Source organism: Squalius cephalus, assembly GCF_949319135.1.
Source record: "Squalius cephalus genome assembly, chromosome: 22".
Classification (NCBI taxonomy): domain Eukaryota; kingdom Metazoa; phylum Chordata; class Actinopteri; order Cypriniformes; family Leuciscidae; genus Squalius; species Squalius cephalus.
Window position 1 is genome coordinate 16087674 of NC_137143.1, and position 27720 is coordinate 16115393.

The window sequence follows — 27720 nt, forward strand, 5'->3', positions numbered from 1 at the left end:
TGGAAAACCATCAAATATATTACAAAACACAAGTACAAACAGACTTTTTACATTTGATCCTGCAAAATTGAAATTAATGAATAAATTCAACAAAAAACAAAACAAAAGGCACAGCCTCAACTAACCAATCACAAACAAACGGTCACAGATGGCTACATGAAAAACATTTCGCTACAAAAACGCTAAATGTAAAACAAGAAGATCCAGTGTTGCCCAGATTTAACAGTACCTTTACCACCTTTAGCAGCACAACACATTGTTCAAAATTATTTACATTTTTTAAAATAAATTCACTGCCAGTAATTGACAGTCCTGCCCCCAATTTACAAGCACACAATTGCACACACACACAGTGTCCCACTTGTACAGTACAAGAAAATACATTTAAATAAAAAAATAGAGGGTAAATAGAAGCCTATTCTGTGTTTCAACACACAAAGTTGGTCAGTAGCCCTAAGAAATATCACTCTTCTGCTGCCCTGCGCTTTTGTAGGTCACATTTTTAAATGTTGATGTCGAGCTCCTGAAAAGAGGATTTGTGCCCTGGGGATAAAAGATAGACAAAAGCACATTACATAAAAGCAAATTGGGCCATTAACACATAAAAATGAATGGAAAATGCAGTGAAATGCATGAGTAAACATGCTGGAATAGGGCAAAACTCTCGATAATGTTATCATACCGACTGCCATTTTGCTTTCGCTTTCTCTGCCTCAAACTTGGCAACCTCTTTCCGGTCATGGACAGAAACAAGAAACTTCCAGATCACAAGGAGTGTAATGCCAACGACGAGGACAGACATGCACACGCCCAGGGCGATCAATGGTGCGTTCGGTGGCTCAGGGCAGGCTGTAGGATAATTATAGACACAAACTATTTTAAATATGATTGTAACTATATTCTTGTGTATAATGCCACAGTGTATTAGTTAAACTGTATATGTTCATGTATTAAAAAAAATGAAATGTTTTAATCTCACCGTAAAGCTTGGGGTTGTAAATGATGCTGCCGTGATCGCTGTCCACCAAGCTGAAAGACAGTAGGCAGCTGTCCTCGTTCTGTAAGGTGCAAAATGCTGCCCGACTTTCCTCAAAATCTAGAAAAATAAATAAATAATTATTATCAAAAAAAATTTACACACTTTTGTATTAACTCTCAGGGATCGGCAGAGGCACCGGCGCGATCACTTGCATTTTTTCCCGATAATAACGGCGAAAAGAACTTAAAATATTCCGTCATTTTGTGTCGTACATCATTCGAAACTGTAAATGGTCAATTGTTTTTGCGTACACACACAATAACAACAAAACTTTGTGCTTGTGTAAAAAAAAAAAGGAAAACAATCAGGGCGCGCTTTCTGCCGTCTCAGTATCTGTGAACTTTTTTCTAAAAAACTTTGTTTAAAAAAAATGAACCGAAACTCAGCGAATACTTGTCACGCAGACATGAGAGATGTGTCTTTAAAAAGCTTGAAGTGTCTAGTTTTATAAATCTATTTAAATTCCCCCATTATCTCCATAAACAAACCATCAGGCTTCATCAGGTTCATCTACTTTTCATCGGGTTTGAAAGAATAATACGCACTTTGAGGAATAAGCCTTGAATTTACCTCAGAAGAAGAAGAACGCGATGCGTGGCTTGATCCAACGGAGGATGCATCAGTAAGTCATTTAGGTTTGAATTAATAGACTTTAATTAAAAAATATGGTAATAAGTTGCTCCACCTTTGGAAACGACGTTCCTTTTCTGATGACATCACCAAGCCCTCTTATTTTTAAACCCCGCCTCTCCAACCACCTGTCGTATAAGAGCCGCTTTTCACAATCCAATTAACTCCTGACAGATATAATCATTTTGTTCTCAAAATTAGTTATTCGTCACTCCAATATTCACCAATGTCACGCATGCATGATATTACTGTGAACAGGATTTCACCAAGTACAACATGTTCCCAAAGATGTTGATCCTGGAACAACATTCCAATCAACCAATCAGATTTGAGACACAATTTTACAGTTTATGTCAAGTTTTGGCTTACAACCAGAGCCTACCTACCTATCATTTCTCTCAGATATTAGGGATAAGTTATGGGTAGGGTTAGGTTTAGAGATATGGTTAGGACTATGTTTTCAGACAGGAATGTTGTTCAGGGATCAACAAAATATGTTGATCCAGGAAATTTTCTTACTTGGCAAAATGGCGGTGACCATGATATTACCCCATTCAAACCTCATTTTGTTCCCTTAATCTCTTTCCTTTGTTCCCCTTGTGTCTTTATCAAAGACAGACAGCGTTTTGTGTCTTTTCATCAACTCACACACCGTATAGAGCCAGCCTTCACAATACCAGCTGGCTTGTGATCTCAGGGTTCATATAATAGACTGATCTTGTGTAGACACTTGAGGGTCTTGAAACTCAATGGGCCCCAACAATAGGCTCTCCACACAACAAGCTAAGTAGCGTGTTTTCCTTTGTAAAGTGTCAAGAGGGATGATCTAAAGAATGGCTGCTTTTTATGTGCGTGCATGAGTATATCAAGACAGATTTTGAAAGAAATCAGTGTTAAAGTATCATAAAATTGTCTGTATGAGTTAAAATACATGAATATACAGGTTTGGAGTAACATGGGGGTGAGTAAATGATGTAACGTCTGGACCAATCAGACACACACAAATTATTCATTTATTTAATGAATAATCCAGCAAACTCACTCTCCCAACAAAGGCCTATGAAACTTTCCCCAAAACTAACATCACAAGTGAAGCTAACACACTGGCAGAACGCGGTGTCCTGTTACAGGACACATTGAGACTGATAAGAGTTTTACAACCCCAAAAAGGAATTTGCAGAGGGCTGTGACGCTCACTTAATTCTTGCTGAGAATTTTAAATAAACCATGTTAATCCTATATATTCTATATATAACCACTTGAGAAATATATAAACATGTATCTAATTTTCCCATCTCATGATTTTCCTTTTATGTGGTTTGGCCTTTGTATTCTTGTAAACTTTTGGGATTTATGTTTCAGACTTTGTTGCATACTATGGTTTACCAAGTTTAGTTTATAGAGTTTAGTCTCTATAAACTCCAATCTTCGTCCCCCATTTGTTAATTTACATTACATTTTGCTCACTTTGTGACGCATTAGTATTATAAGCATCTTAAAGATTCTTGTGTTAAACATCCAATCAAATTACATGTTCAAAGGCCTGCTTGAACAATGGGACGTAAATAAATTTCCCTCCAAAGGAAAACACTTCTTATTGGCTCACACACCTCCAGAGGGTGTGACATCTTCACGCTTTAAAAATCACTGATCACAAGATCAGCTCTCTTAGCTCTCTTAGTCCCTTTTCTGAAATGCTGACGTGAAGATGATCCTGAACTAGAAGTTTCTAAGAACCCCCAAGCTTGTGCCAGTCTTTCCATTCACCAACGATCCTCGGACTCCCACTGGTTCTCTCTCATCAAGACCACATCAGCAAAGATCAACTGGAGCCTCAACAGATTGCATCAGGACAGTTTAATTCAAATGGGCGAGGCATGCAAGTATCAAAAACTTAGTCTCATTATTTGATACATTAAGTATCCTTACCCCTTTAAAGAAGGGCGTGTTAGAACTAAACTGATGGTTTGCTCAAGGCTGTTGATCTTCTGAATTTCAAACAATGCTATAACTTCTTGCTTTCCTGTATTCTGCTTCAGCTCTCTTTCCCTTGGTAAACTGTATGCATGTATGTGTGTGTATGTTAGAGTAGTAAGTGTTTAGACTAGTTAATAAAATCTTGTTCATGTCACACGTAAAGTTGTCCGTGTCTCAAGCTCATATCTGGAGTCACTAAATCATAGATCTTGACTACTTGCTCTTAGTAGTACTGTAAAGTGAGAAAGACATTTCCCATGCCCCGGAAATGTACATTTCTTAGAATTAATAAACAATTAACACTGAGAGTTCACGGGACAAACACGTTAATTGATTGTAAAATTAATTTACAACATTAAGTTAATTGTATTAACTGATCCAAATATTAATAATCAATTATAACGAGTTATTATTGATTATTAATATTTCGTAGAGCTAATTTGCTAAATATAACCTACTGTACCTTTAAAAGAGGTGTAAAGTAAAATGTTTGCCTACTGAACATGTGAGCACTGATAAAAGAACAAAACAATGGATTCTGACCTGTGGAATTGCTGACAGTGGCATGTAGGGAGTTGCACTTCACGGCGCACTCGTCCGACGGGTCTTTAGCTTTGAGGTAACACTCCACACAAGACCTGTGGGACACATAATGACAACATTAACCCGTCGACCTCACAGAGAGTTTGTCTCTAGAGGAAGCTTAGTTTTGTATTCGTTGTGAGTTCATTCTCTCTGTATCTCTCTATCACAGAGTCAAATGACCCACGGGGTGATCGGACCTTTAGTGGGAAGGAAATGCAATCCCACAGAGCTGCCACATGCCTTTCGGTGCTCATATATGCCCTCTGGATATGAGTGAACAAGAGGAAGACTCACACAAACACACAGTCATGAGAAATACACAGAGGAAGGACATGGGGTGCAATGTCAATCAAAGAAATCAATTATTAGGTTAAATTAAGCATGTAAGTCAAACACAAATGCCTTTAAATGCCTGTCACAGATACATGTGCATGTCTTTACCTGGGTAAGTTACAGATATCTTCACAGGTTGGGCACCTTTCGCAGCGCTCTCCTGAGGCTCCGGGAACGGTGCACTCGCACTTCCCACACACACACTTGCCCCGTCCGCTGCAGATGGACCCATCCGCCGATGTGCACATTTTGGTGCTGGTGCTGCAGTTACAGAACTCCCCCATCCAACCTCTGTGACACACACACTCACCACAGTCACATTCCCCGTGACCTGCACAAACACATATTAACACGAATTATTGAAAAAAATGTATAGAAAATATTTCTGTCATGGTTTCCACAAAAATATTCAGCAGAACTAAAATGATTACATTGTTTAAATTAACACATTTTTAGCTAACTGTGTGATTTGTATATATACATTTCTGAAATACATAACTTAGTCAGTCACCTCTGATAACAGATCACTCTAAATTGTAATGTAGACACATGCATTTTCTGTAAAGCTGCTTTTAAACGAAATGTATTGTGGAAAGCGCTATACAAATAAATGTAAATTGAAAAAAATGTTATTGAAAAGAACAACTGTTTTCACCCTTTCTTGAGCACCAAATCAACATATTAGAATGAATTCTGAATGATCATGTGACACTAAAGACTGCAGTAATGGCTTTGCCATCAGAGGAATAAATTACATTTTAAAACATAATAAAATAGATTAAATATAAAATAGATGAAAATAATTATAGTTATTTTATTTCAGTTTTACTGAATTGATCAAATAAATGCAGTCTTGGTGAGCGCGCGTGTGTGTGTGTGTGTACATACATACATATATTTATAGTTGCCATAAATACTTAACTAATAAATAAGTTTTGTCAGACCATTCAGATATGGTGATTAATTAATCAAAATAATCACATAATCAATGATCAACATTTGCTAAAAAAAATAGCCTTCAAAATGACCATAACTTAACACATTACATTATTAAGGTAGACAAAAGCTTTAAACTTGAATTGCTCCAATGGTAAGAAAAATTATCCTTATTAAATTAATATAATATATATAATATAATTATATTATATTAATTTTATTAATTGTAGTTTTTTACTCTTTAAAAAAAAATTTTTTATCACATTAAATGATTGAGATTATTATCACACTAAATTGGCAGCCATTAAATAAATATAAATAAACTCGCATAGCACATTTGCATGGATATAAATATAAAAATGGGATGGCCCAAACTAAACCCTTCCGCCCGTCTCCTCCCGGGCACAGCAACTGTTTTGGCAGTTATCAGTGTGTTATTCTTTCATCAACATTCCACAGGGTGAGAGCAGATCAAATATCCCCCTCCACTGCATCAGCGCTTTCTTTTCCTCCCCTCAAATTTTAGCACAGTGTTACGGCGTGTTCTAACCTCCGCAAAGCTCTCCTCTGAACCTGACGCAGGAGAAGTCGTCACACTCGCAGTAAGCCCCGTACACGTGACCGAAATCGGACGGGTGACACGCGCACTGTCCGCAGAAACACTCTCCCTGGCCGCTGCACATCTCCGCACCTTCATGTGTCCTGCCAAACACATAAACTTACGTTAAACTGTGTCTGCGTGCCTCGCAGGAAACACTCCATGACGCTCGTTCTCACCTGCAGTCGCTGACTTGGTCTTGGCCCTCTGTGCACTCACACTTCGGCCCCACAAAGCCCGGGTCACACACACAGGCTCCGCACTCCAGCGCCCCGTGCCCTCGGCTGCAGTGGGTGCTGTTCGCCTCGGGGGTTTGATGGCAGTCACACACGCACTGGGACTCCAGTTCGATCTCCAGGGTATCTTGGAAACCCACCGGCCGCAAGTAAAACAGCCGTGGGCCAGCAAGACAGCCTTTTAACTCGACCGTAACGTTAAAAGATACCTGAGTGAAAAAATCCGTTTTTGTTTCAATTTCTTTGAAGTCAATTGATTGTTACAGAAAACAGGACATATTTATCAGCGTTTCGAGCTAATATTTTCTAAACGTGTCCAACTTGTTTGTTTGTAACTGTCAAATCGTTCGATTTGCTTGAATGCAAAACTTTTATGTACACAAAACAATGAGAGCAAAGACCTTTCTAAACTAAAATAATAGTATATTCATGGCATTGTATATCATACTTAAAGGGATACTCCTCTTTAAAATGAAAATTCTGTCATCATATACTCACCCTCATGTTGTTTCAAACCTGTATGAATTTCTTTCTTCTGCTGAACAGAAAGGAAGATATTTAGAAGAATGTCAGTAACCAGACAGTTTCTGGTACCATTGACTTCCATAGTAGGAAAAAAATATACTATGGAAGTCAATGGTACCAGAAACTGTCTGGTTACTGACATTCTTCTAAATATCTTCCTTTATGTTCAGCAGAAGAAAGAAATTCATACAGGTTTGAAACAACATGAGGGTTGACAGAATTTTCATTTTAAAGTGGAGTATCCCTTTAAGAATGACATACTTGTTATTTCGTCATCAACAGATGCAGGACACAGGACAGTTTTTTTGTTTGTTTGTTTTAACCTACTAGGGAAGTATTATTGAAAGCAAATAAAGAATAAAAGAACTGACCACATCACCAGCTTTGACATTGGAGCAGTGTTTATGTCCGGGGATGATGGTCCCGTCCTGACAGAGTGCCGTGAACGAAATCTGCAGACCCTCAGTGTTGCCCAGAACCTCCAGATCAATCTCTGACCTCAGTTCCTGTCAATCAAAAAACAGATACATAAACTGCTTTAATGTGTGAAGTGTGTCACGTTCTCAGTGTTATAAAAACTTGAGCCGGTCATTACTGCAAAATAAACCCAGTCAAAACAACACTCAAAAAACGAATTTTTGCCTCTTGTTAAATTTAATTAATTAAAATAAGCAAAAGTAACACAATTGTTTAATATTTTGTCACAACTTAATTTAATTGTGTTCAATCAACCTAATATATTTAAAACTGAAGTTTACTTAATTAATTTGTGTGAACACTACATGAATCATTTTTGTTGACAACTAACTGGGCATGCAGTGGATCTGTAGTTCCCAGCATGCTTTGCAAGGGACTGCATTAGGAGGGTAAATTTAGGGATTAAAGTGTTATTTTATGTGTTTTTCTGTAAATGGAAAGATGTTGTTAGTTAATGTTAGTGTTTAATATTCACTAATGTTAGAAACTTAGAGGACTTTCTGTAATGTTTTTGAATTTTGTGGTTACCATTATGCAGAAGAGTGGCGACTATGTTTAGTTTAGGGCTGTGGGCCTCAGTATACTCTATACATGCATTAAACCTCTTTCATAGACCTGCATAAGTAATATTCAATATTACTCTGTAAAAAGTGGTTTTAACTAAACTGAACACTAGTAGCTCCTATCATTGAAAATAACTGTAGAGTCAAATTAACTAAAATTATAATGTTGGCGATTTTAGGCAGAGCAAAAATTAAATGTAGTCAACCTGTCAAAACTTTATCTAGCAGGAATGACTAAATTAATTTAAGTTCATACAACAAGATTACAACAAATCATTTCAAACAAATTAGATTTTGTTGGAAAAATGTAATTCATTTTCGTGGAAAAGTTTTCCTTAATTTTATTAAGTTCGTTCAACAGCTTATTTTTTTGAGTGAAACCAAAACAAAACAAAAAAACAAAACAAAACAAAACAAAACAAAACAAAAAAACAAACAGCCAAAACAACAAAAAAACATTTTTGAGTTCAAATACATTTCATTTGTAAGATCACAGTAGAGTGATATGAGAGACATTAAACTAGCACAGCTTTGAAATTATGTTTAGTGGTCATTTTATAATGCTGTATTTGATAATAATCAAGTATTGCATAGAGCTGGGTAATAAAGAAAACAAAATATCAAAACTGTGAGTCAGCCAATCAGCTTCAAGGACTCAAACCAATGTTATATGACCGACACTATTGGATGAAAACTGAACTGAGCTGGACGATGACATCACTGTTTTCTTATAGATGAAATTAACTAATTGAATAATTGATGATCTTTACAACAGAACTGAATCAACACTGAACTGACTTCAGCTGAACAATGACATGGTTTTCTTTTATAGCTGCTTTACAGTCGAAATGAACTATGTTTGCATCATTGAATCATTCTCCTGGTATCACTGTGAAGCTGTTCAGATTGTTCAAAGCGCTAAAAATAAAGGTGACTTGACTTGACTTATATAAGTATGCGGCATACTCAGCTGGAGTCCATCATGACTGAATGACTCACGTGTTGAGTCAGCAATACGAGCACACCAGGTGCCAACACGTCCAGAGCATTTTTAGATGGTCAACTTCACTTCAAATAGTCTTTTCTACTATTTTGACAGGGGTTTGTCATAGACCTCACACTTCAATTAATAATACACCACCATATAGTGCACCTGTGTCATGTCGGTGGGATGCGCAGCACTTAGAGGGTTCTAATGAAGATTAGAGTGCAGGCAGAGGAAAGAGAGAGTGGGGGATGGAGAAACGGAGATGAAGAGATCCAACAACAGCCAAAGAACGAGTGCAGACACGCTCTGTGAACACGCCGACTCTCAAGAAAATGAGCAGAGGGGGTTAAAGGGAGGGGAAATGTTGAACAGATAAGAAATGTCAGCATAAAAACATAAATAAACTATTCTCTCATACTCGATGATTTTGGTAATTTATGTAACTTCCTGCAAATCATCATGAATAATTTGGTTTCTGCTTTTTTTAATATATTTCCTCAATGACTAACAGACATGGACTACATGCCTATTTTTAATTTGAAACAATATTTTTAGTTCTGGGCAACCATTAATCATGATTTGTATTTACATAATATATGTGTGTACTGTGTATAATTATTTTGTATACATAAATACACACATATGCATGTATATATTTAAGAAATATTTGCATGTATATACTGTATTTATATTTATACATAATTTATATTATATTTAAATATAAATATTTTATATATAAATAAAAAAAATCTTAAATATATACATGGATGTGTGTGTATTTATATATACACAAAATAATTATACAAAGTACAAACACATATATTATGTAAACAAAGTTTTATTTTAGATGCGATTAATCGCGATTAATCGCTACCCAGCACTATAAAACATTTTTTATATATATATTTGTAATGTATATGTGTATTTTTTTGGGATTCTTTCAAAAATAATTTTATAACAAATCATTTATTTTTAATATCTCACATCAAGAATTCATAATTTTTTGCTGGAAAATGATGCCATTTTAAGCCTCATCTATGTCAGCCAGAATTCGCAAAACATTCAAAACATCAACAAACAAGTTTACAAAGCATAAAACCACGGACATGATCATTAAATGTATGAACGTTGGCCTAATATGGCAGGTGACACCTGAAAGGCCGTCCAGAAAGACTTGTGAAGACTAAAAGGTGTTAATTTACCTTATATGAGGTCATGATGAGTTCCAGAATGTTTCTTGAATCAGATGCCAACACCCCCACAGTAGCACCAGGAATCAGACTTGCGTAATTCTGTCAGAAATGCAGAAGAAACTGGTTAAACATCAATTCCAAAGTCCTGGAGAGCAGCCACAGAATTCGAGATGCGGGAGATCGATAACGAGAAAGTGAGAGAGGAAGAAAGGAAAAGGAGAACTCAGAAAACATTAAATATTTGTGTCGTGAGAGGTCGGTCTGGGTGATGTGATAAAGACTGTGTTTGAACATGTTATAGGAGAACTGAATACACTAGTGATTCATGCAGTATATTCACTTACTGATATATCTTCCTTCACAGGTCGTCTCAAGTTCCACATGCGCAGAAAAACACATACCTGTTTGTTTGCCTCACTGGCCTAATATGAAAAGTCCCTTACTCTTTTCTCACCTCATAATTCTGTCTCTGTTCATCAGTCACAGCGAATATAAGGAGGATATTGTTTTCAACCAGTTTGTCGACAAGCTGCCCTAATGTTGGATACTCCTAAATATAGAGGACAAAAGCACCAAAAACAAGACACCCAGTCACAACACAACAAATTAGAATACAGGGGAGAGGACATAATTCAAATTAATTTGCATTAAAAAACAACATTTAATTGTGTTTGTTTAAACGAGAACTCAAGATTGCAATTTGTAAAGGAATATTCCAGGTTAAAATCTGAAAATAAGGACATTTCTATTATCTAATTTGAATTATTACTGTAAATGCTTTTACAAAAGATAAAATCTTTTCTTTTTTTGAAAACCTTTTTGCACAACTTCCGCCATAGGCTACCATTGTAAGAAAGTAGTAGTTGATGAATAAAATGATTTCAAGCAGCTTTAGAATAAAATATGATATTATAGCGTATTATTATATTATATTATATTATATTATATTATATTATATTATATTATATTATATTATATTATATTATATTACATGAATGTAATGACTACCACAAATAAAATCTGCTATAAAAATTATAAATACAAACTGTTAAAACAAACTAATTAGGAAGATGTCACACCGCAGGAAACAACTTCCCAAAAGTAGTTCCCGTCAGTTACCAAAATGAATATTATTTTAAACGCATACCTGTAAGCATTATACTTTTCCTTTTAGAAACTGAAGGATCAAAATTATTCACTATGTTTTATCTCGTCGATTGTTCAGCCGATGAAATATTGACAATATGCGCTTCCAGAAACTACATCCATCCCTCACAGCCTCTTATTTATTTATATCAGATGAACAATGACTGTAGAGTTTCATTTCTATGTATTGTAACCCAGAATATTCCTTTAAGCGATCCAAATTTCCCTGATTACTCAGGAATTGAAGCTGCAGACTTCACCTTACCAGGTGGGCAGTCATTGAATACTCATTATTGCCATCCAGGTGACACTCTCCGTCATTGGGGACCACGATGCCGGACATTTTGCTGTCCATCCCAAAGTGAGAATCAGCATCGCTCACGAACACCAACAGCTTCATGGAATCGTTCCGCCAGCCAATCCTGTCCTGAGGTGGGATGGACATTTCCAGGAAGTTGGAACAAAATGGCATCCCTCCATAAAAGCAAAAACTGAGTAGGATTTCAAGAGCGTCTTTGGAAAACGACTCACCCCACACACCGCCGCTTGCATGATGGCGTCGAAACCGCACTCTGGCACGTCAATGTTCGCAGATACCCGTTGCTTCGAGATGATCTCATTAAACCTGTCAGTGCTGCTTGTTAAAGACAGGAGGTGTCTGTATCCGAATGTGGGGAGACATTCAAAATCAACACTGCTGCGAAAGACAAAAGCGATAAAAGTGGGTTGCTATTGTCTGAAACAGTTCATCATTCACTTCTAAATGGAAGATGATGTAACGCACTGGTCATAAATATGATTGGTTGAAATTAAATCACACATTTCCCCCACTGATGTCCCATCGGCTGTCACGATTCATCTTCCTATGCGTTTATACTGGCCGACCCTTTAGATCTGGCAATGGGACATACCTGCAGGGATTGGCCAGCTCCTCGCGTGTTATCTTGATGAAAGGCAGGACTGGTTTCTCCACAAAGGAGCCGAATCCTAGTCTGAATTTGCTGGTAAGCTTAGCCATCTCTTTTGAGAGAGTCGAACCCAAGTCTTTGATCATTTTCAGATCATCAATCATAGATGCCGACAGGTCCATCAGGTAATAGATGTCCACCGGATGGTCCTCCGGTTGCTGGACTTGAATCTGAAAGGTCAGCTGACTTCCTGTGGAAGAGAAATGACATAAAAAGCTCAAAGTTTCAAATGCACATTCTAAGATTCCAGTGTGGTACAAATGTTTTCCAAGTCAGAGCGATCTTCAGTGCCCACTCTAACCAGTAGAGATTGTTTAGTTTGTCTATAGATTGTTTTCGGGCTCTGAATGACTAGATGTTTCCTTCAGGGGAAGCACCTCGACAGCTGTGGGTAGAGAGAGAGGTTTCTTTGATTTTCAAAATCTGTGTCACCCATTTTTATACCTGGTCTAAGCTGGAGGCGCATCTTCTGAGGCGCGATGTATGAAACATTGGCGTGGCCGGGGCGCTTTCCTAACCCTTGATCCTTCAGCACTTTCACATTCGTGACGGGAAACTCCACAAATTCGCCAGGGCATCCCTTCTGAAGAAGAGCCTCCGGTGTGTCGCATCTCTCGTCGATTGAGAAAAAGTCGGTGAAATTCTAGATAAACAGTTTTAACTATTAAAAGTGGTAATGCTTTACAGTGTTGCATAGTAACATAATTAACCAAAATAGAAATAAGAATAATTTCAAGCAGCTTTACAAATAGTATAATGTAATATAATATTACAGTGATTTTATTGTTTTTCAAAGTTGTAAATAAATTACATTTTGCAAGAATATTTTTTTTTTTAAATGTCATGTTTAATTTAATGTGTTACTTGACGCTTTTTTGTGATGAATTGTAAAATAATGAATATTTTACATAAAATTTATAAATGGAATTTTTATTTTTGGCCTCCTGCAAGTGTTACAACATACACATATCCTACATCTTATTCACAAGACATAAAACACATTAAATCCATAATAGAAACAAACAAACATTAACGTCATTAATTAAATAATAGTTCAATTGAGAATGGTATAAAAGATTTTTTTTCTTTATGCGCCCTAAAAAAATAATTAATTCATTAAAAAAAAGGATGTGAAGAAACATTTACTGCCATTTTTGCTATATATATATATATATATATAGCAAAAATGGCAGTAAATGTTTCTATATATATGAACTAATATATGCATATGTATATATATATATATATATATATATATATATATATATATATATATATATATATATATATATATATATATATATATATTTCATAGAAACATTTACTGCCATTTTTGCTATATATATATATATATATAGCAAAAATGGCAGTAAATGTTTCTATTTATATATATATATATATATATATATATATATATATATATGTGTGTGTGTGTGTGTGTGTATGTATAGTTCATAGTCTCTCTTTTTTTTTGAACTATCCTTTAAAAAAAAGAGTTTGCGCACTACATTCTGATTTTTTAGAGCAAAATATGTGTACACTGTAAAAAAAAAGTTGCTGCCTTAAATTTTTAAGTACAATCAACTTGGATGTTTAAGTCATTTCAACTTAAAGTACATTAAACTGTCTTGAAAAATGAATCAGGTATAACTTATTTTGATGAGTTAAAGCAATGTAAAAACATATGTCATATGCATATAGGATTTACTTTTAAACAAGTTTCACTAATGCTTGTAAATTTCACAAATAGTTCTAAAGCGGTTCTGATGGGAGTGCGGTGTTACCTGTAGTGTGCACCATGCGCACTGTGGCCCCAGCTGCAGACACTCGTCACAGGACACAGCGCTGAATTGAGAACACGTCCCTGCAAGTGCACAGTGGTTTGTGGAAGCGGTTCGCTTGTTTCTCACGCAACATCAAAACCATAGAAAGTCAGCTGATATTTCTACTCTCTGCCAGAAAGTATTCTGAGCAACAAAGTACACTAAAAATGATTGTTAAATCAATAGAACACATCTTATTACTTCTTATCTATTACAATATACTGTTTTTGTTTTGAAGTGAAACCAACAAACATAGCAGGTGAGTTAGATTGACGCATGTTGTGAGTTCAAAAAAAGCTTACACTGAAAAAAATGGGATTGTGGTTCACCTCCCAGCATGCACTAGGGTTAGAGTAAATAAGTATGGTAGCATATTTTTTTACTGTTTAACCTTTTCTTTTTTTCTTTTTTTTACATTATTGCTGCTGTCATGTTTTTTTAACTTGTGATGTCAGGATGAGTTTGTTCCTCTATTAAAATCATCAGTTGATTGTTATCCTTGTCGTGTTTCATACCAAGTTTTAATATGTGACATCTTGTGTGATTTATATCTTGAGAGCCTTCAGGTGAGTATTTAGCCAACATAATTATGTCACTGTAAGTCAACAAGAACTCTGACATTATTCTCATGAAAACACACCTTTATAAGAAGCACATTATATTGAACAATTTAAATGCAAATGAGGGAAACAATCTACTTAGAGCTCTTTTTAAAATGACAGACTTTAGATTTACATATCTAAATAGGTAATAGTAACATTAATGCAGATTTTAAAAAACTATTTTTTTTTTTAAATAAAATATTTTTTAAATTAAATGTGAGTAATGCAGGTAAAACATAAAAATAAAGTTAGTTCTAAATTATTCATATTTCTAATTCATATTTTCATATTTTTAAAGCCGGAATTAGGCTGAACGTAGAGCGAAACTGCACGTATAGACTGTACTTTATGTGTGTGTGATTGATCAAATATGTGTTCAGTCTTACCTCCGACAGTCCCGAACCAGAAGTGAAGGACAAGGTAGAGTGAAACAATCCCCATTAGTCCTCACGGTTTCTGATCACAGGAGAAAAAATAAATACAGTTCATATTCTCACACAAACAAACGCGGGATGCGATCATGTAGCGCGAGCAGGTCTGAGCTCACCTGGACAGACAGACTGAGCGCGTGCGCTTACCTGCCCAACCTTTATATGCACTTCCGTGCAAGTGAGAACACCACAGGTAAGTCACCCTCTCACAAGTGCAGATATTTCACACAAATACTTGTGTCACAGCACAGCAGCCTCTCGAACGCACTTAACATCGCGTTTATGAGTAAGAAATAGATTGACTAGCCTACAAGAGTAGGCTTTTTTTTTTAAAGAGTAGATTGAGAACTAGTTTACACTCTCTCTAATCATTTTGTCGATTTTATTCAGCGATACAATTCGGACGAAGTTCTACCTTTTTCATAGTCTAGAAATGATGAGGTTTGTATAATATATAGTGTGGCACTTTCTATGGTAGGCTGTGATGTGACGTTTTCTGCTCAGATGTCTTTCTCACTTCTGCAAACACGGTTTTGCGACATTGAGAGTGAATTGCTCGTCCTAGAAAGTTAAAATGTCCATTAGATAACACAATATTGTTTAAAAATTAAGATTGAAAGTATTTAGATACTCTCTGGTTGTAACATATTGGTCTAACGTGGCATGCAATGAACGTCACATTGTTAATTGGACTCCTGTGTGAACTTGAGGGGAACTGACTTCCTACATTCACTAAACTGACTCAGGGACTAGTTAAATATTAAATGTGACTAAGAAAGTTAAAGCTTTTTGTGAGAAAATATGCAGCTACTTGATTTATATATTATTATCTATGAAATCCAAATAGGCCTACTATGTGCTACGATATGTAAACAAGCTTTCAAATCATTGCGTGAATTACTCACTGACTTTCAATTTACTCAACTTTTATAATACATTATAAAAAAACAGTTGACTGGTCTTGACCCACATGTCTTGTTGTGCACAGTTAGCTAACCGCTAATCTTAAAGTCATTTTTAAAAAACAAGTTCCTGAGATATTATTTAGAGTATGCTGACTAACATGTAATCTAATTTGGTGGTTTCTGAAATGTTTGAAAATGCTGTTGGAATGTATAAATGTAGACTTACATGAATTATGAAAACATAGTACATGCTAACTGTAGTCTTGACTTCCTTTAGGGGTGTTTGAGCTTTAATTAGGGGAATCGAGTCCCGTAATTCACACCCTAACTGAGTGCAGTTAAATCAATGGAGCCCCCCGAGTCACTATACTGGTTGTGATTCCTGTTTGACTATCTTGACAGGCATCAGATCACAAGGGCTTCACTGACTCCTTTTGGCAGTCGCCCCTAATAATGCCACATTTGCACATAAAATATCACCTGTCACTCACCTGCAAACTCTAAAAATGAATGATTTCTGCTCACATTGTCTCTGCAAATAGCAGTCAGTGTGAACTACACATAAACGTTTATCTTTTCTTTCATTGTTTAGTTGATACAGTGTATAATTATACAGCATTTATCTCCACACTCATCGGTTAAATGTAATTAAGACTGACAAGCCTAAAGCAAACATAGAGGTTAACCTCAGGCTATGACCCTGCAATGAATCATGCCTTATCAGCACATTACTTTAGATATCAAACATCTGCTCACTCCCATCACTGACCTCAATCATAATGTGGATTACTTATGAAAACACCCCTAAATATGACTTTCGCAAACACGTCTTTTGGGAATCAATTCCAGGGATATCTTGTTTTCTGCAGTGCACTCTCATTGACTATGTGTAGTGCCGTATATATCCATAGGGAACAGCCTGATTCTTCAACAAAGCCTGTGGGAATCCCCATGGCCTTGACTTATATTAATATTTGTTAAGTATGGTAGCATGTGACACATTCCACAAAACAGGTGTGTGTGTGTGTGTGTGTGTGTGTGTGTGTGTGTGTGTGTGTGTGTGTGTGTGTGTGTGTGTGTGTGTGTGAGCCAGAGCCACGCCTGACTGTGAAGAGCCGTGACTCAGACTCTGTCTGAGAGCACAGACATATTGATAAAACCAAGACAATGTTTAACTGATCAGGTAATACAAAATGACCCCAGGTCGTTGTTTTCATATTTAAAAAGAATGGCCGAATATAATGATTAACATCTGATTGTAAAATTGTTGGGATGGCCACCATTGGGAATGAGTGGGTGAGGCCTTGGGATAGATTTTACTGTTACAGTAACAATAGATGGAATAACGTATTGTTTTCATTTACAAACATAATTCAAGATCAGTGTGTGACCACACTGATGTTGCTCTTTCACAGCCTTCGATTTAATAGACTTGGTTATAAGTGTCAACTCTGTTCCTTCTAAAATTCCTTGGCAAATCCAAGCACAGTTTGAGCACATTGTTGTGATGTCTTCTGAAACTCTAGAAGAGATGTGAGATTACTGGGGACTTTTTCTTAGGAGCAAAGTTTGAGAAGCACCAGATTGAACCTCATTCACTCTCAATTTAATCTACAACTGAAATGATTCAAAATTTCATAGATCGCATTTGTGATTTTTCTTTCCTGAAGTGTGTATTTAGTTAATCACTTCCATTTAGAACAATGGCATTTCAAATGAAACTTAAAAGTAAGAGCCATTAATGGATGGAACTGAAGAGGAGTGAGAGAGAGATGTCAAGGCACTGTATAACTGAATCATGAATCAAAACCTTTTCAATTCAAACTGTTTCTCTTCTTTTTTGTCCTATCCTGTCCTATCATATCCTATCCTATCCTATCCTATCCTATCCTATCCTATCCTACAGTATTGTAATACTTGCATCCGTACTTTGACTCAAGCCCATCTCGGGTGTGTTCACACTTGGCAGGTTTGGTTCGATTAAAACAAACTCTGGTGCGATTGCTCTGTTAATGCGGTTTACTTGAATAAGTGTGAACGCTGGCATCCGAACCCTGGTGCGCACCAAACAAGCAGATCGAGAACCCTGAAAAGATCGATCTCTCGGTGTAATTACTTTGGTGTAATTTGACTGACAAATGAACGCCACACGGACCAAACACATGTAAGCAAAGGTCACAAGAATGCTCAAGCATACCTGTTTTTTTCTCATCATAGATAGTCGTGATGTCCTCGCAGCAGATCTTCATTTGTGGGTTTTGAGTCCTTTACACATTTTATAAGCTCTTCATAAGTTGTCAGCTCCATCATATACCATCATATGTAGGCACATGCAGCGAGCACATTTAGCCCAGCACACAGCATTGGTTTAGATGTTCAACAAGGTCCGTCACAAAATATCCGTCATAAAAGGTGGGTTTTTTTTTTTTGTCTTTAGGTTCGGTTTTAAAAATGACAGTGTGATCTCTAAGGGGACCAGGAATAAATGTATAATTTTCTTTTTTGTTGTTCCTAAACTAAGAGAACCAAACTACAATTGTGAACACACCCTAGGACCATATTTTTATGACTATTCGAGACCAGGGCAGGAATGCATCTTAAAAAATGGTCTTGGACTTGAAACAGACCTAAATCTGTTCTAAACTCAAGTACTACAACACTCCTATCCCATCCCATCCCATCCCATCCTATCCTATCATATCCTATCCTATATATCCCATCCTATCCTGTCTTATCCTATCATGGCCTATCATAGATCCAATCTTATCCTGTCCTATATCCCTATATCCTATCCTGTTATATATCCAATCCTATCCTATCTTATCATATATCCCTTCCTATATTATCCAAATCTTGTCCTATCCTCTCCTATCCTATCACCCCATCCTATATTATCCAAATCTTGTCCTATCCTATCCTATAATCCCAACCTATCCTATCATATCACCCTATCATATCACCCCATCCTATATTATCCTAATCTTGTCCTATCCTATCCTAACCTATCCTATAATCCCAACCTATCCTAACCTATCATATATCTCATAATATCATATTATATATCCCATTCTATCCTATCATATCCTGTCCTACCCTATCATATTATATTTCCCATCCTGTCCCATCCCATCCCATCCCATCCTATTGCATTTACTCTATCCTATCCTATCCTATCCTATCCTATCCTATCCTATCCTATCCTATCTTATCCTATCCTATCATATCCTATATCCTATCCTACTGATACTGTCCTATCATATATAATTCTATCCTAATCTATGATATCCTACATATATTTGTCTTACATTTGACATTGGCTGTATGTGTGTGACTGATTTTTTAACAAACTTTTTAACCTGCCCAAGAGTTATATAAACTTTAACCTTTTCTTCTTCTTTTTTTCATTTTGGATGTATTAGAATGGAACTCACCCCTGGAGGCCTCGGCAGCTAGCATGCTGTCCTCTCTCTCAATACCAAAACCACAGCAGCAAGTGGGATAGAGCGATACCAGAGCGTGTGAATGTCTATCCGGCTGGAAGTGTGAGTCGGAAGCAATAGTACGCTGAAACTATCACAGTGGTTTTATGGAGCATGACGCCTGCGCTCCCTTCCTCACCCCCTTTTCTCTCTCTCATACACACACACACACACACACACACACACACACTTTTCTGCATGAATGACAGCAGCAACTGCAGGACTACCCCCCCCCCCCCACCACATACATGCACACAGCATGAAGCTTCTTCATTAGTGAGAGAAAGAGAGGAGGGAGAGGGAGAGAGAGAGAGAGAGAGAGAGAGAGAGGCTAAATGGGCATGTGTGACTGTGGATATTGTTGAATGTGTGTGTGCACAGCATGTAGGTCAATGGGGTTTTTCTGTTGTCTGTCAGACAGCGAAACTGATTCTGTGGTAAGTAAAATCCACCATCAGTGTCAGGTGCTTTTTTTAGTTTAGTTACGGGTCTTGGCATGTCCACTATGTGTGAATATGCGTGTGTCGGGGTTTTTCTACATTGGGAAATCAATGTTAAATCAAATATTTATTCTAGAGAATTTTGTCCCACAAAAATTAATCGACTCATTAATCGACTCATTTCGATTAATCGACTAATCAAATCGAACTTGTCATTAATATAGATCAAGAAGCCAGCATCTGACAGAAACAATAAGAAAGACAATTAATCGACTCAGCCAAGGGTTCCATGAGGAAAATGGCATCACAAAGATACTAAATTACATACTAATGAAAACGTAAAAAAAAAAAAAGAAAGGTTTCTGTGAGGGTTAAGAGATTGAAAACATCATCAGCTCAGTATAAAAACAACTGAAGTTAGTAGAAAGTCCCCACAATGATAAAAAAAAAACGTGTGTGTGTGTGTGCTGTAGTCACACTCACCCGAAATGAATGGCACAGATACACTCATTCTTCCTCACTGAAATATGAATGGAACACGGAGAAACAGAGAGAGAGAAAGTAGAGAGAATGAGAGACACTGAGGGAGAATGTCTCTTTTATATAAAGTCAAAAGGAAATAATGTGGGCAGCGAGAGCTTTGTGGTTGCACTATTTCAAACAAACACATACTGAGAGTGAGACTTCAGAAGCTCTATTAGTAACGCAATGGTTACATAGTAAGGTAATGATCTTTCAATGAACTTTATTAGATTCAAAGCAAAACCATGATTTGGCCTTTTAAAATAATTTTTTTAAATTTGTTTTTTAAGTTTTACCTTTAAGGACCTCCATTGGAGTTATTTAATGATATTTAATTCATTCATTTTTTTTATTTGTTAATTTTAATTAATGAATACATTTGTATTAATTGAAGCAGATTTAGCAGACTACTGGGGGTTATTTTGCCATCAAAGTAAAGCTACACAAAACCACAAACACAAAACATATCAGTTCAAAATAACAGCCAACATTTTGTCCCAAACACAGATAGCTTTATAATGAACTGTGACGGCCTCTTTCCATCGTGGGGTTCAGCATGTGGGTTTTGATTGACAGGTTGCTGTGGTAGTGATGGTGGTATTTAGATTGAAAAAGTCAGAGACAGATCTCCTATCTATGCAACACACACACACACACACACACACACACACACACACACACACACACACACACACACACACACACACACACACACACACACACACACACACATGTTCAAGCACAGACATGTTCATCCACACACTCGCACATACATGCACCTAATCTTCACACTCCCACCAGGATACAGGGTGTGTGTCCTCTCAGCTGTCTGGGGGGAGGGAAAGAGACAGGTGTACATGCTATTAAATGTGAACTTGTCATTAATATAGATCAAGAAGCCAGCATCTGACAGAAACAATAAGAAAGACAATGTAAAAAGGATTATAAACAGAGGAAGAGGACTACCACAGATACGCTCTGTTAGATTAGAGTTTGAGTCTGTGGCAATTAGACAGTGGAAAACACACACACACGGTGCGAGAGAGAGACATATGCAAGGTGCCTGTGAGTCTTAGACATAATCTCCTGGATTTATGATAAAACCCAGCAGGCTGATATTACAAAGGGCCCATCGGGAAGGCCCCTCTCAGCTAAAAAGTTGCAAAATGACCTTCCAAAGAGATGATTTCTAAATGTATATTATCTAAATATAGGCCTGAATGCAACTGTACTTTCTACACAGTACAGTTTAAAATCAAGGCAAAAGACAAAAATGCTAAAGATGTGAGCTGATAGGCCTAGTTTTGTGGCCTAAACTATAACGCCATCTGCTGGTCAACTCCAGTAAGACAATCCTATATTATAACGATTTACAGTTGCTTTAAAAACTAGATTTTATAAAAAGGATGAATTATTGTCACTTTTACGCAGTTACTAAGGTGTTCTATGATCATTTTAGCACGCTGCTCGGTGGTTGCTTACTCAAGTCGAATCTACCAATTGCCCCAAATTATATTTTGATCTTGGTTCCACTCTCAGTGGGCCTATGCGATTTTTGGCGTTCTCCCAGCGAAAAAAAAACGTAAGTCCGATTAATTAAGGTGTTAAGGTGATAAATATGTTTGCTTTTGAAAATATCAAACAGATTGTGCACAGACACACACACGTTTTGTGAACCCCTCATCCACAGACATGTACAGCTACATGAGTCGACATAGCCACACTGAATTTTATCTAGTCTTTTGATATTACACTGAATATTCTTGATGTAGGGGAGAGTTTGTGTAAATCTACTGTAAATGTACTCAGTTTGTGTAAATCTACTGGTTCAGAGTATTTATTTTTTCCCACATTAATTTCCCACATGTCTAGTACAATTATGTGGTTTTGTTTTATTAATACAGTATATACTTTTTTCTTGATATCCCCCGAAAGAATGGAAGTGAAATGTGACAACATGCCCCATACATTGTAACTTGTGAAGGGCACATTGTAACATGACCATATGACAGATTAAAATGTTATCTGATCTAATCAAACAAATATACAAGACAAACTAAAATATTTTCTCAATAAAATACAATTATTCACTTTTTCATATAAAATAATGCCATTTTTTAATAATTAAAAATAAACAAATTTTCGAGTTTGACTACAAACAGGAAAACAACATCACATATTAATAATTAGCAATTTCTGAACATTGACTCTCAGTCTTTATTCACCTTTTTCTCATGTTTTCTAAATATAATTCATAAAAGTATAGAATAGAATAGCATAGTTCTAATAGGGGCTCATTATAACGCTGTCTGACAACATGCCCCACCTGCACAACTGGGATTTAAACTCTGCGAGTGTCTGCTAGTTAGCGAAGCATTAAAGAACTATATCAACTGGTAAATAACATATTGGAGATTAAAATATCAGATTTGTCTAATTTTAAATAAACACAAAAAATAGAGATGAAACGAATGAATGAATTTTGGCGCAAATTTTACTCCATATACTGTAGTGTTGATATGGCAACTAGTAAATACACTAAGTTTCGTCATGCTAGCATGTGTGGAAGTATTTAAAACAAGTGTGTTACAACTAGCCCCGCGTTACGTTGTTCCCCCGCTCTCCCCTAGACTACTACGAACACTTTGAGAATGACTTGAGAGTGAGATAAGACAATAACAGCCAAGGCACAGAGAGAACAAGCATTCTAAAAATATTCCGTTTGTCTGTCTTACAGCACCACCTACAGGTTAATGTCAGTACGGACATTATTTTAGATGTTTTGGCGTCAGTTTGAAGCAACTTTTCAAATTAATGTTTCTTTTCTCAGTGTGCAGATATGACGTGTTACGCACGGGCGACGAATGACGTATGAATGCAATTTCCCGCGACATCCGTCCCGACACCTCAAAAATATTGATCATTTTGGAAGAAGTTTTTTTTTTCTTTTTTTTTTCTAATATCATTTTGTTAGGTTTTTAGCAACAAAAAAAAAAAAGAAGAAGAAATTCCATTGTGTAACTAATAAAATACAAATTGATAAAGCTGTTTTTAATAATAAAGCTGCTACAGATTATAAATATCATGGCTGATATTTTTTTTCAAGACAACTAAGAATGTCCTAAAGAATTACAGTTCGTTCCCTTAACAAGTTAAGCATGCGGTAATATACACTTAAATTACCAGGTCCTAAAAATCACAGGATTACAAACCAAACTCAAAAACACAAGTTTGAGCTCTTTTAATTCAAAAAAATTTCTTTTCACAACAGAAAAAAAAAAAAAATGTAGAAATAAAAACAAACGAAAAAAGTCTGGACGTGCAAGTGGCAGGTGTTCAATAAAACAATTTTAAAAATTAATAATTTCAACAACAGTCCTGTATTTATACACTGCGTGAATGATTGCCGTTCTGAAACGTTTACTTTGACTGAAATAAAGACACTGTATCTGTCCAGTGAAATTATGTGCTGCTTTTTGACACATTAGTCACCATGATAATATTTAACTTTGGTTCTTCAGATTAGGCCTCTAAACATGGAGAGGCTACAGCAAAGTGAAAAAGTTCCAGAGAAGGTAGTTTACATGGATTTAAAAAATAAAATAAAAAAATGAATGAATGAATGAAACAAATGCAGGAAAAATTACACAATCCTCTCTCTCTTTTTTTTTTTTTACTGCACCTATCAGGAAGAAAATGGACAAATAAAAGAAGAACATAAAGGAATTCTCCACACAATCAAGCTCAAAACATCTCAATGCAATGTAAAAAAAAAAAAAAAACACCAACAGAAAGACATACAGATACAAAACATAGATGTTTCTTTAAAGAGGAGGACAAATAGACGCATTAAAGATGAAGTTCTGCATGACACCAGCTCCCGAGCTGGCGCTTTTACATCTGATTGGACAGGATAGACCTGCAGCCCGACCAATCAGACAACAGATACAACTCTGAGGTAGATCAAAGGCCAAGCTGACCTGGACATCTAAATACACAATCACACACAGACACACAGAAATCTGCTTAACTAACTGTAAGACAGACAGATGAAAGCCTTGTTTACAACCATGTTATGAACCCGCGATCAAGTCTTCCCTCCATCCAACTGCTTAGAGATGTGTCCACACCTACGAAAACTAGATTAAAGCTGAGATTGACGAAAAAGACACAAACTACCATTCAGTTTGACCAAAACCTATTGCAGTAGTCCATACTATTGTGTTCAATAGTAGGCAGAAAAGGTCTTTGGTGGAAAGTGTCATAGTTGCCTTGAAGTTGCATGTTTTTTAAATTTTTTATTATTTATTTATTAAATTGTAATGACGAATGTTTTACATTATTTATTCAGAAATGCATTCATTTGCAAAACTGTTCTATCGTATGTTTATAATCTGTTAGGCCTCAACTATTAGGTTCAATTTAGATATTTCTTGATTTCTACCTAAAGAAACATTGCACTTCTGCCTTTAATCTGCGCATCAAAGAAATCCTGATGTGTTGTGTAAAAAAGAAAAATGAAGAAAAAAGATAAAATAAATAAAAAATGGCACTGAAAATAAAAATCGCAATCATCCTGTGAACAGATGGAAAAATGTCAGCTTTCCCATATCCATAATATCCCTTTTATTAGCCCCGCCCACATACCTCAGCTATCTTAACCACACCCACTCATGCCCCGCCTCCCACGAAAACCCCACCCACCCTCGTCTCAACATCCACTTCTACATCTACCGAAAGACTTTACACATGAATTCAATGGAAAGAAAGACTCCTCCACAACAGACACACAATCTCTGAAACAAATCATGTTTGATTCAGAGCAACATTAAAAAAGGAAACAGGAAAGCCATTGCTTTGAGAGACAGGAGCAAGAACCAATAGCCAGCAAGCATTGCATCAGTCAGTCTAAACCCCACCCACCTTATTTAAAAGGTAAATATTTGAACTACTAAAAAGGCAAAGAGTGGAAGACCAAAAAGCAAACAGAAACCTCTTCATTTCGACTGCAACCGCAATTTTTTTCTTTTGTCTGTTTGAGAAACAGTCCGTAAAAACATAATAAAAACCATATTTAAAAAAACATCATGCATCGAAAGGTGTCATCATCATCACTCACTGTTACTCACAGACATGGTCTGTGTTAAAAGTTCTTGGTAAAAAATAAGCATTTGTCATCTTCTCCTTCCTCTTTCTAGCAAAATAAAACTCTGCTCCCCTTTGTTGTCCATAGTTGATGTGATATTGCCTTGTCTTGATTTGTTGGAGAAAATGTTTGCACAAGAGTTTTCTGAGGTTTCTCGTTGATTTCTTTTAGTAGATGATTAAATCATGGACAATTTTTCTGGAACCCGTGCGCGAGCGTCGCTTCCTCTCTGATGTCACTTCCTCTAAGAGAAAGCAAACGTTGTTACCGTAGCAACGGCTCGTACGGTAGTCTGGCTCTGATCTCAGAACCTGAAACGAAAAACAACACTAGTCAAATACTGAACACTATGGACATGCAAGCGGTGTTCCGGAATTATGTTGATGTTGACTCAAAATCATTTTAAGACTCATTTTAATTGAATAGCTCCTCCAAAAAAGATTTTTTTACTTCAGTGAAACACAAAAAGTAGTGATTTTGTAGTACGTGCTAGAGAGTTAATGTGGACATTCTCAGTCTCAGACGGTTCCAGAAATGCATATGACACACAAAATTGGAAACACATCAGGAGTTTCCAAGTCGTCATCCGATTGGTTGAATTCTACAGGATTTGTCACGTTCTTTTAGCCTGACAAGCCAGACCCACGTCAAGATGTTGGGTCTGGGAACACACCATTGGCAGGGCTCAATCCGAGGGGCGGGATAAACGGTTGTCTTTCAAAATATGTTAAGCCCGCCCACCGACTCTATACACGATGTGATTGGCCTGACTAGAGTTTGGTTTTTCCAGCTCGCAAGCCAACGGAGAGTTGCTAGACGCACCCTGGGCTCAATCCGAGGGGCGGGATAAACGGTTGTCTTTCAAATTCCCTCTGCACGCAATAGGATAGCGCTACAACCAACCACCAGCGGAGCTAGTTGATAGATTAAACTTTTGCCGTATCCGGCAAACCTCCGAACACATCGTCCTTTTTTAAGAATGACTTCAGTGCCGTTCTTTGTTTATTTCTCAAAGAAAAGCTTAACTCCAAGTCTTCCAGAGTCACGGCCAAAGCCGATTCGAAAGACCGCTGTACGACAGCAGCAGCCATCTTCTTTGTTTTCAAGTAGCAGGGAATTCACGCGGAACCGTCGCAACTCTGCCGTCAATATGTTAAGCCCGCCCACCGACTCTATACACGATGTGATTGGCCTGACTAGAGTTTGGTTTTTCCAGTTCGCAAGCCAACGGAGAGTTGCTAGACGCACCCTGGCTGCAAATTACAGATTTCTAGGCTAGCGCGCCTGGAAACAAAGCCGTCATGATGCCAAACCCCCTCATGGAAGAAGGAAGCCGTCGTGTTTACAACTGTGACAATGAGTGCTTATCATGATCAACTAAATGCTGGATTTTCAAAAGTATGTGAAGTTCATGCCGCAGACTCTTTAAAATATGTCCAAGAGTTTTCCTGTTATCGACTTTACATTTTCACGCCTCTAAACATGACGCTGATCAAAACGAACTGTGATTGGTTGCTTTACATGTCGGTCAGGCGTCCTCTTAGGCGGTCCTTGGCCAATGAAAGCTGTGATGGAGTCCGTCAGTCTGAAGGTCTGGCTATGCGAGACTAATGTGGACAGGGCTTTCAAGTCCAAAAATGTCAAAAAGTACCATAAAAGTAGTACATAAGACTTGTGTGCTGTATTCCTAGTCTTCTGAAGCCACAAAATGGCTTTGTCTTAAATTTTAACTGCTGTATCTCTAAAATCTCATTCAAATGGAGTGTTTTGAACAAGGTTTTGACGTCCATGAGACCACTGCTTTCCCAGTGAATGGGATTTCAATGTATGGGAAAGAGCACCGTCAACATTTTACAACTTCTCCTTTTGTGTTCACAGAAGAAAGGAAGTCATATGGGTTTGACAGAACATGAGAGTGAGTGAACAGGACACTGACCACCACAAGAATAAAAAGATGAACATCAAATACCGTTTTATTGCTTGTTGGGTTGAAAAGAGTACGATGAAGGATCCGAAGAGGACACATCTTGTGGCTGTACACCACTTTCCTGCTGAAAAACAAACAAAAACAAATACATTTAAACATTTATTTCAATATTTTGTGTGGTTTTCCAATAATAATAATAATAATAATCTAAGCTAAATTTGCTTTAACTGTATGAGTCATTTCCAGAGAAT

General features: G+C 36.8%; 2 protein-coding genes and 1 long non-coding RNA gene across 7 annotated transcripts in view; 1 reads left to right on the forward strand and 2 right to left on the reverse strand.

Annotated features, from left to right (window-relative positions):
• itgb6 (integrin, beta 6) lies at nucleotides 1–20376 on the reverse strand. 3 transcript variants are annotated; one of them, XM_079856571.1, is made up of 17 exons: nucleotides 20358–20376; nucleotides 15006–15075; nucleotides 13979–14058; nucleotides 12639–12837; nucleotides 12138–12384; nucleotides 11758–11923; nucleotides 11492–11653; nucleotides 10535–10630; nucleotides 10090–10179; nucleotides 7231–7365; nucleotides 6278–6543; nucleotides 6051–6202; nucleotides 4673–4895; nucleotides 4190–4284; nucleotides 980–1096; nucleotides 683–849; nucleotides 1–543 (listed from the first exon to the last, which is right to left on the reverse strand). In XM_079856571.1, exons 2-17 carry the CDS (start codon nucleotides 15058–15060, stop codon nucleotides 454–456), a joined length of 2340 nt encoding a protein of 779 aa, XP_079712697.1. In that variant the 5' UTR covers nucleotides 15061–15075; nucleotides 20358–20376; the 3' UTR covers nucleotides 1–453. The 3 variants fall into 3 exon arrangements, with proteins under 3 accessions (XP_079712697.1, XP_079712695.1, XP_079712696.1); XM_079856569.1 differs by lacking the exon at nucleotides 20358–20376 and adding an exon at nucleotides 19387–19513; XM_079856570.1 differs by lacking the exon at nucleotides 20358–20376 and adding an exon at nucleotides 15167–15211.
• Nucleotides 15166–27488, forward strand: LOC307149944. Its single transcript, XR_013819639.1, has 3 exons — nucleotides 15166–15243; nucleotides 19375–19497; nucleotides 27421–27488. It is a non-coding gene; the product is annotated as an uncharacterized lncRNA (long non-coding RNA).
• rbms1a (RNA binding motif, single stranded interacting protein 1a) overlaps nucleotides 23623–27720 on the reverse strand; it is a 19426-nt gene continuing 15328 nt past the window's right edge. For 2 of the 3 annotated variants that reach the window (XM_079856576.1, XM_079856578.1), the window contains exons 13-14: nucleotides 27512–27593; nucleotides 23623–25853 (exon numbers count right to left, since the gene is read on the reverse strand). In XM_079856576.1, coding sequence (XP_079712702.1) covers nucleotides 27516–27593 — 78 coding nt within the window. In that variant the 3' untranslated portion in view covers nucleotides 23623–25853; nucleotides 27512–27515. The remainder of the gene's footprint in view (nucleotides 25854–27511; nucleotides 27594–27720) is intronic. The other variant, XM_079856577.1, reaches the window with a different exon arrangement.

Bases quoted from the DNA above. Each gene is read 5' to 3' on its own strand.
- itgb6 (XM_079856571.1), bottom strand. From the start codon at position 15,060: ATGGGGATTGTTTCACTCTACCTTGTCCTTCACTTCTGGTTCGGGACT. The intron at 1,097-4,189 runs GTCAGAATCCAT...TTATTTTTCTAG, and splicing joins CACTGTCAGCAATTCCACAG to ATTTTGAGGAAAGTCGGGCA. The intron at 544-682 runs GTATGATAACAT...TTTTATCCCCAG, and splicing joins CGAAAGCAAAATGGCAGTCG to GGCACAAATCCTCTTTTCAG.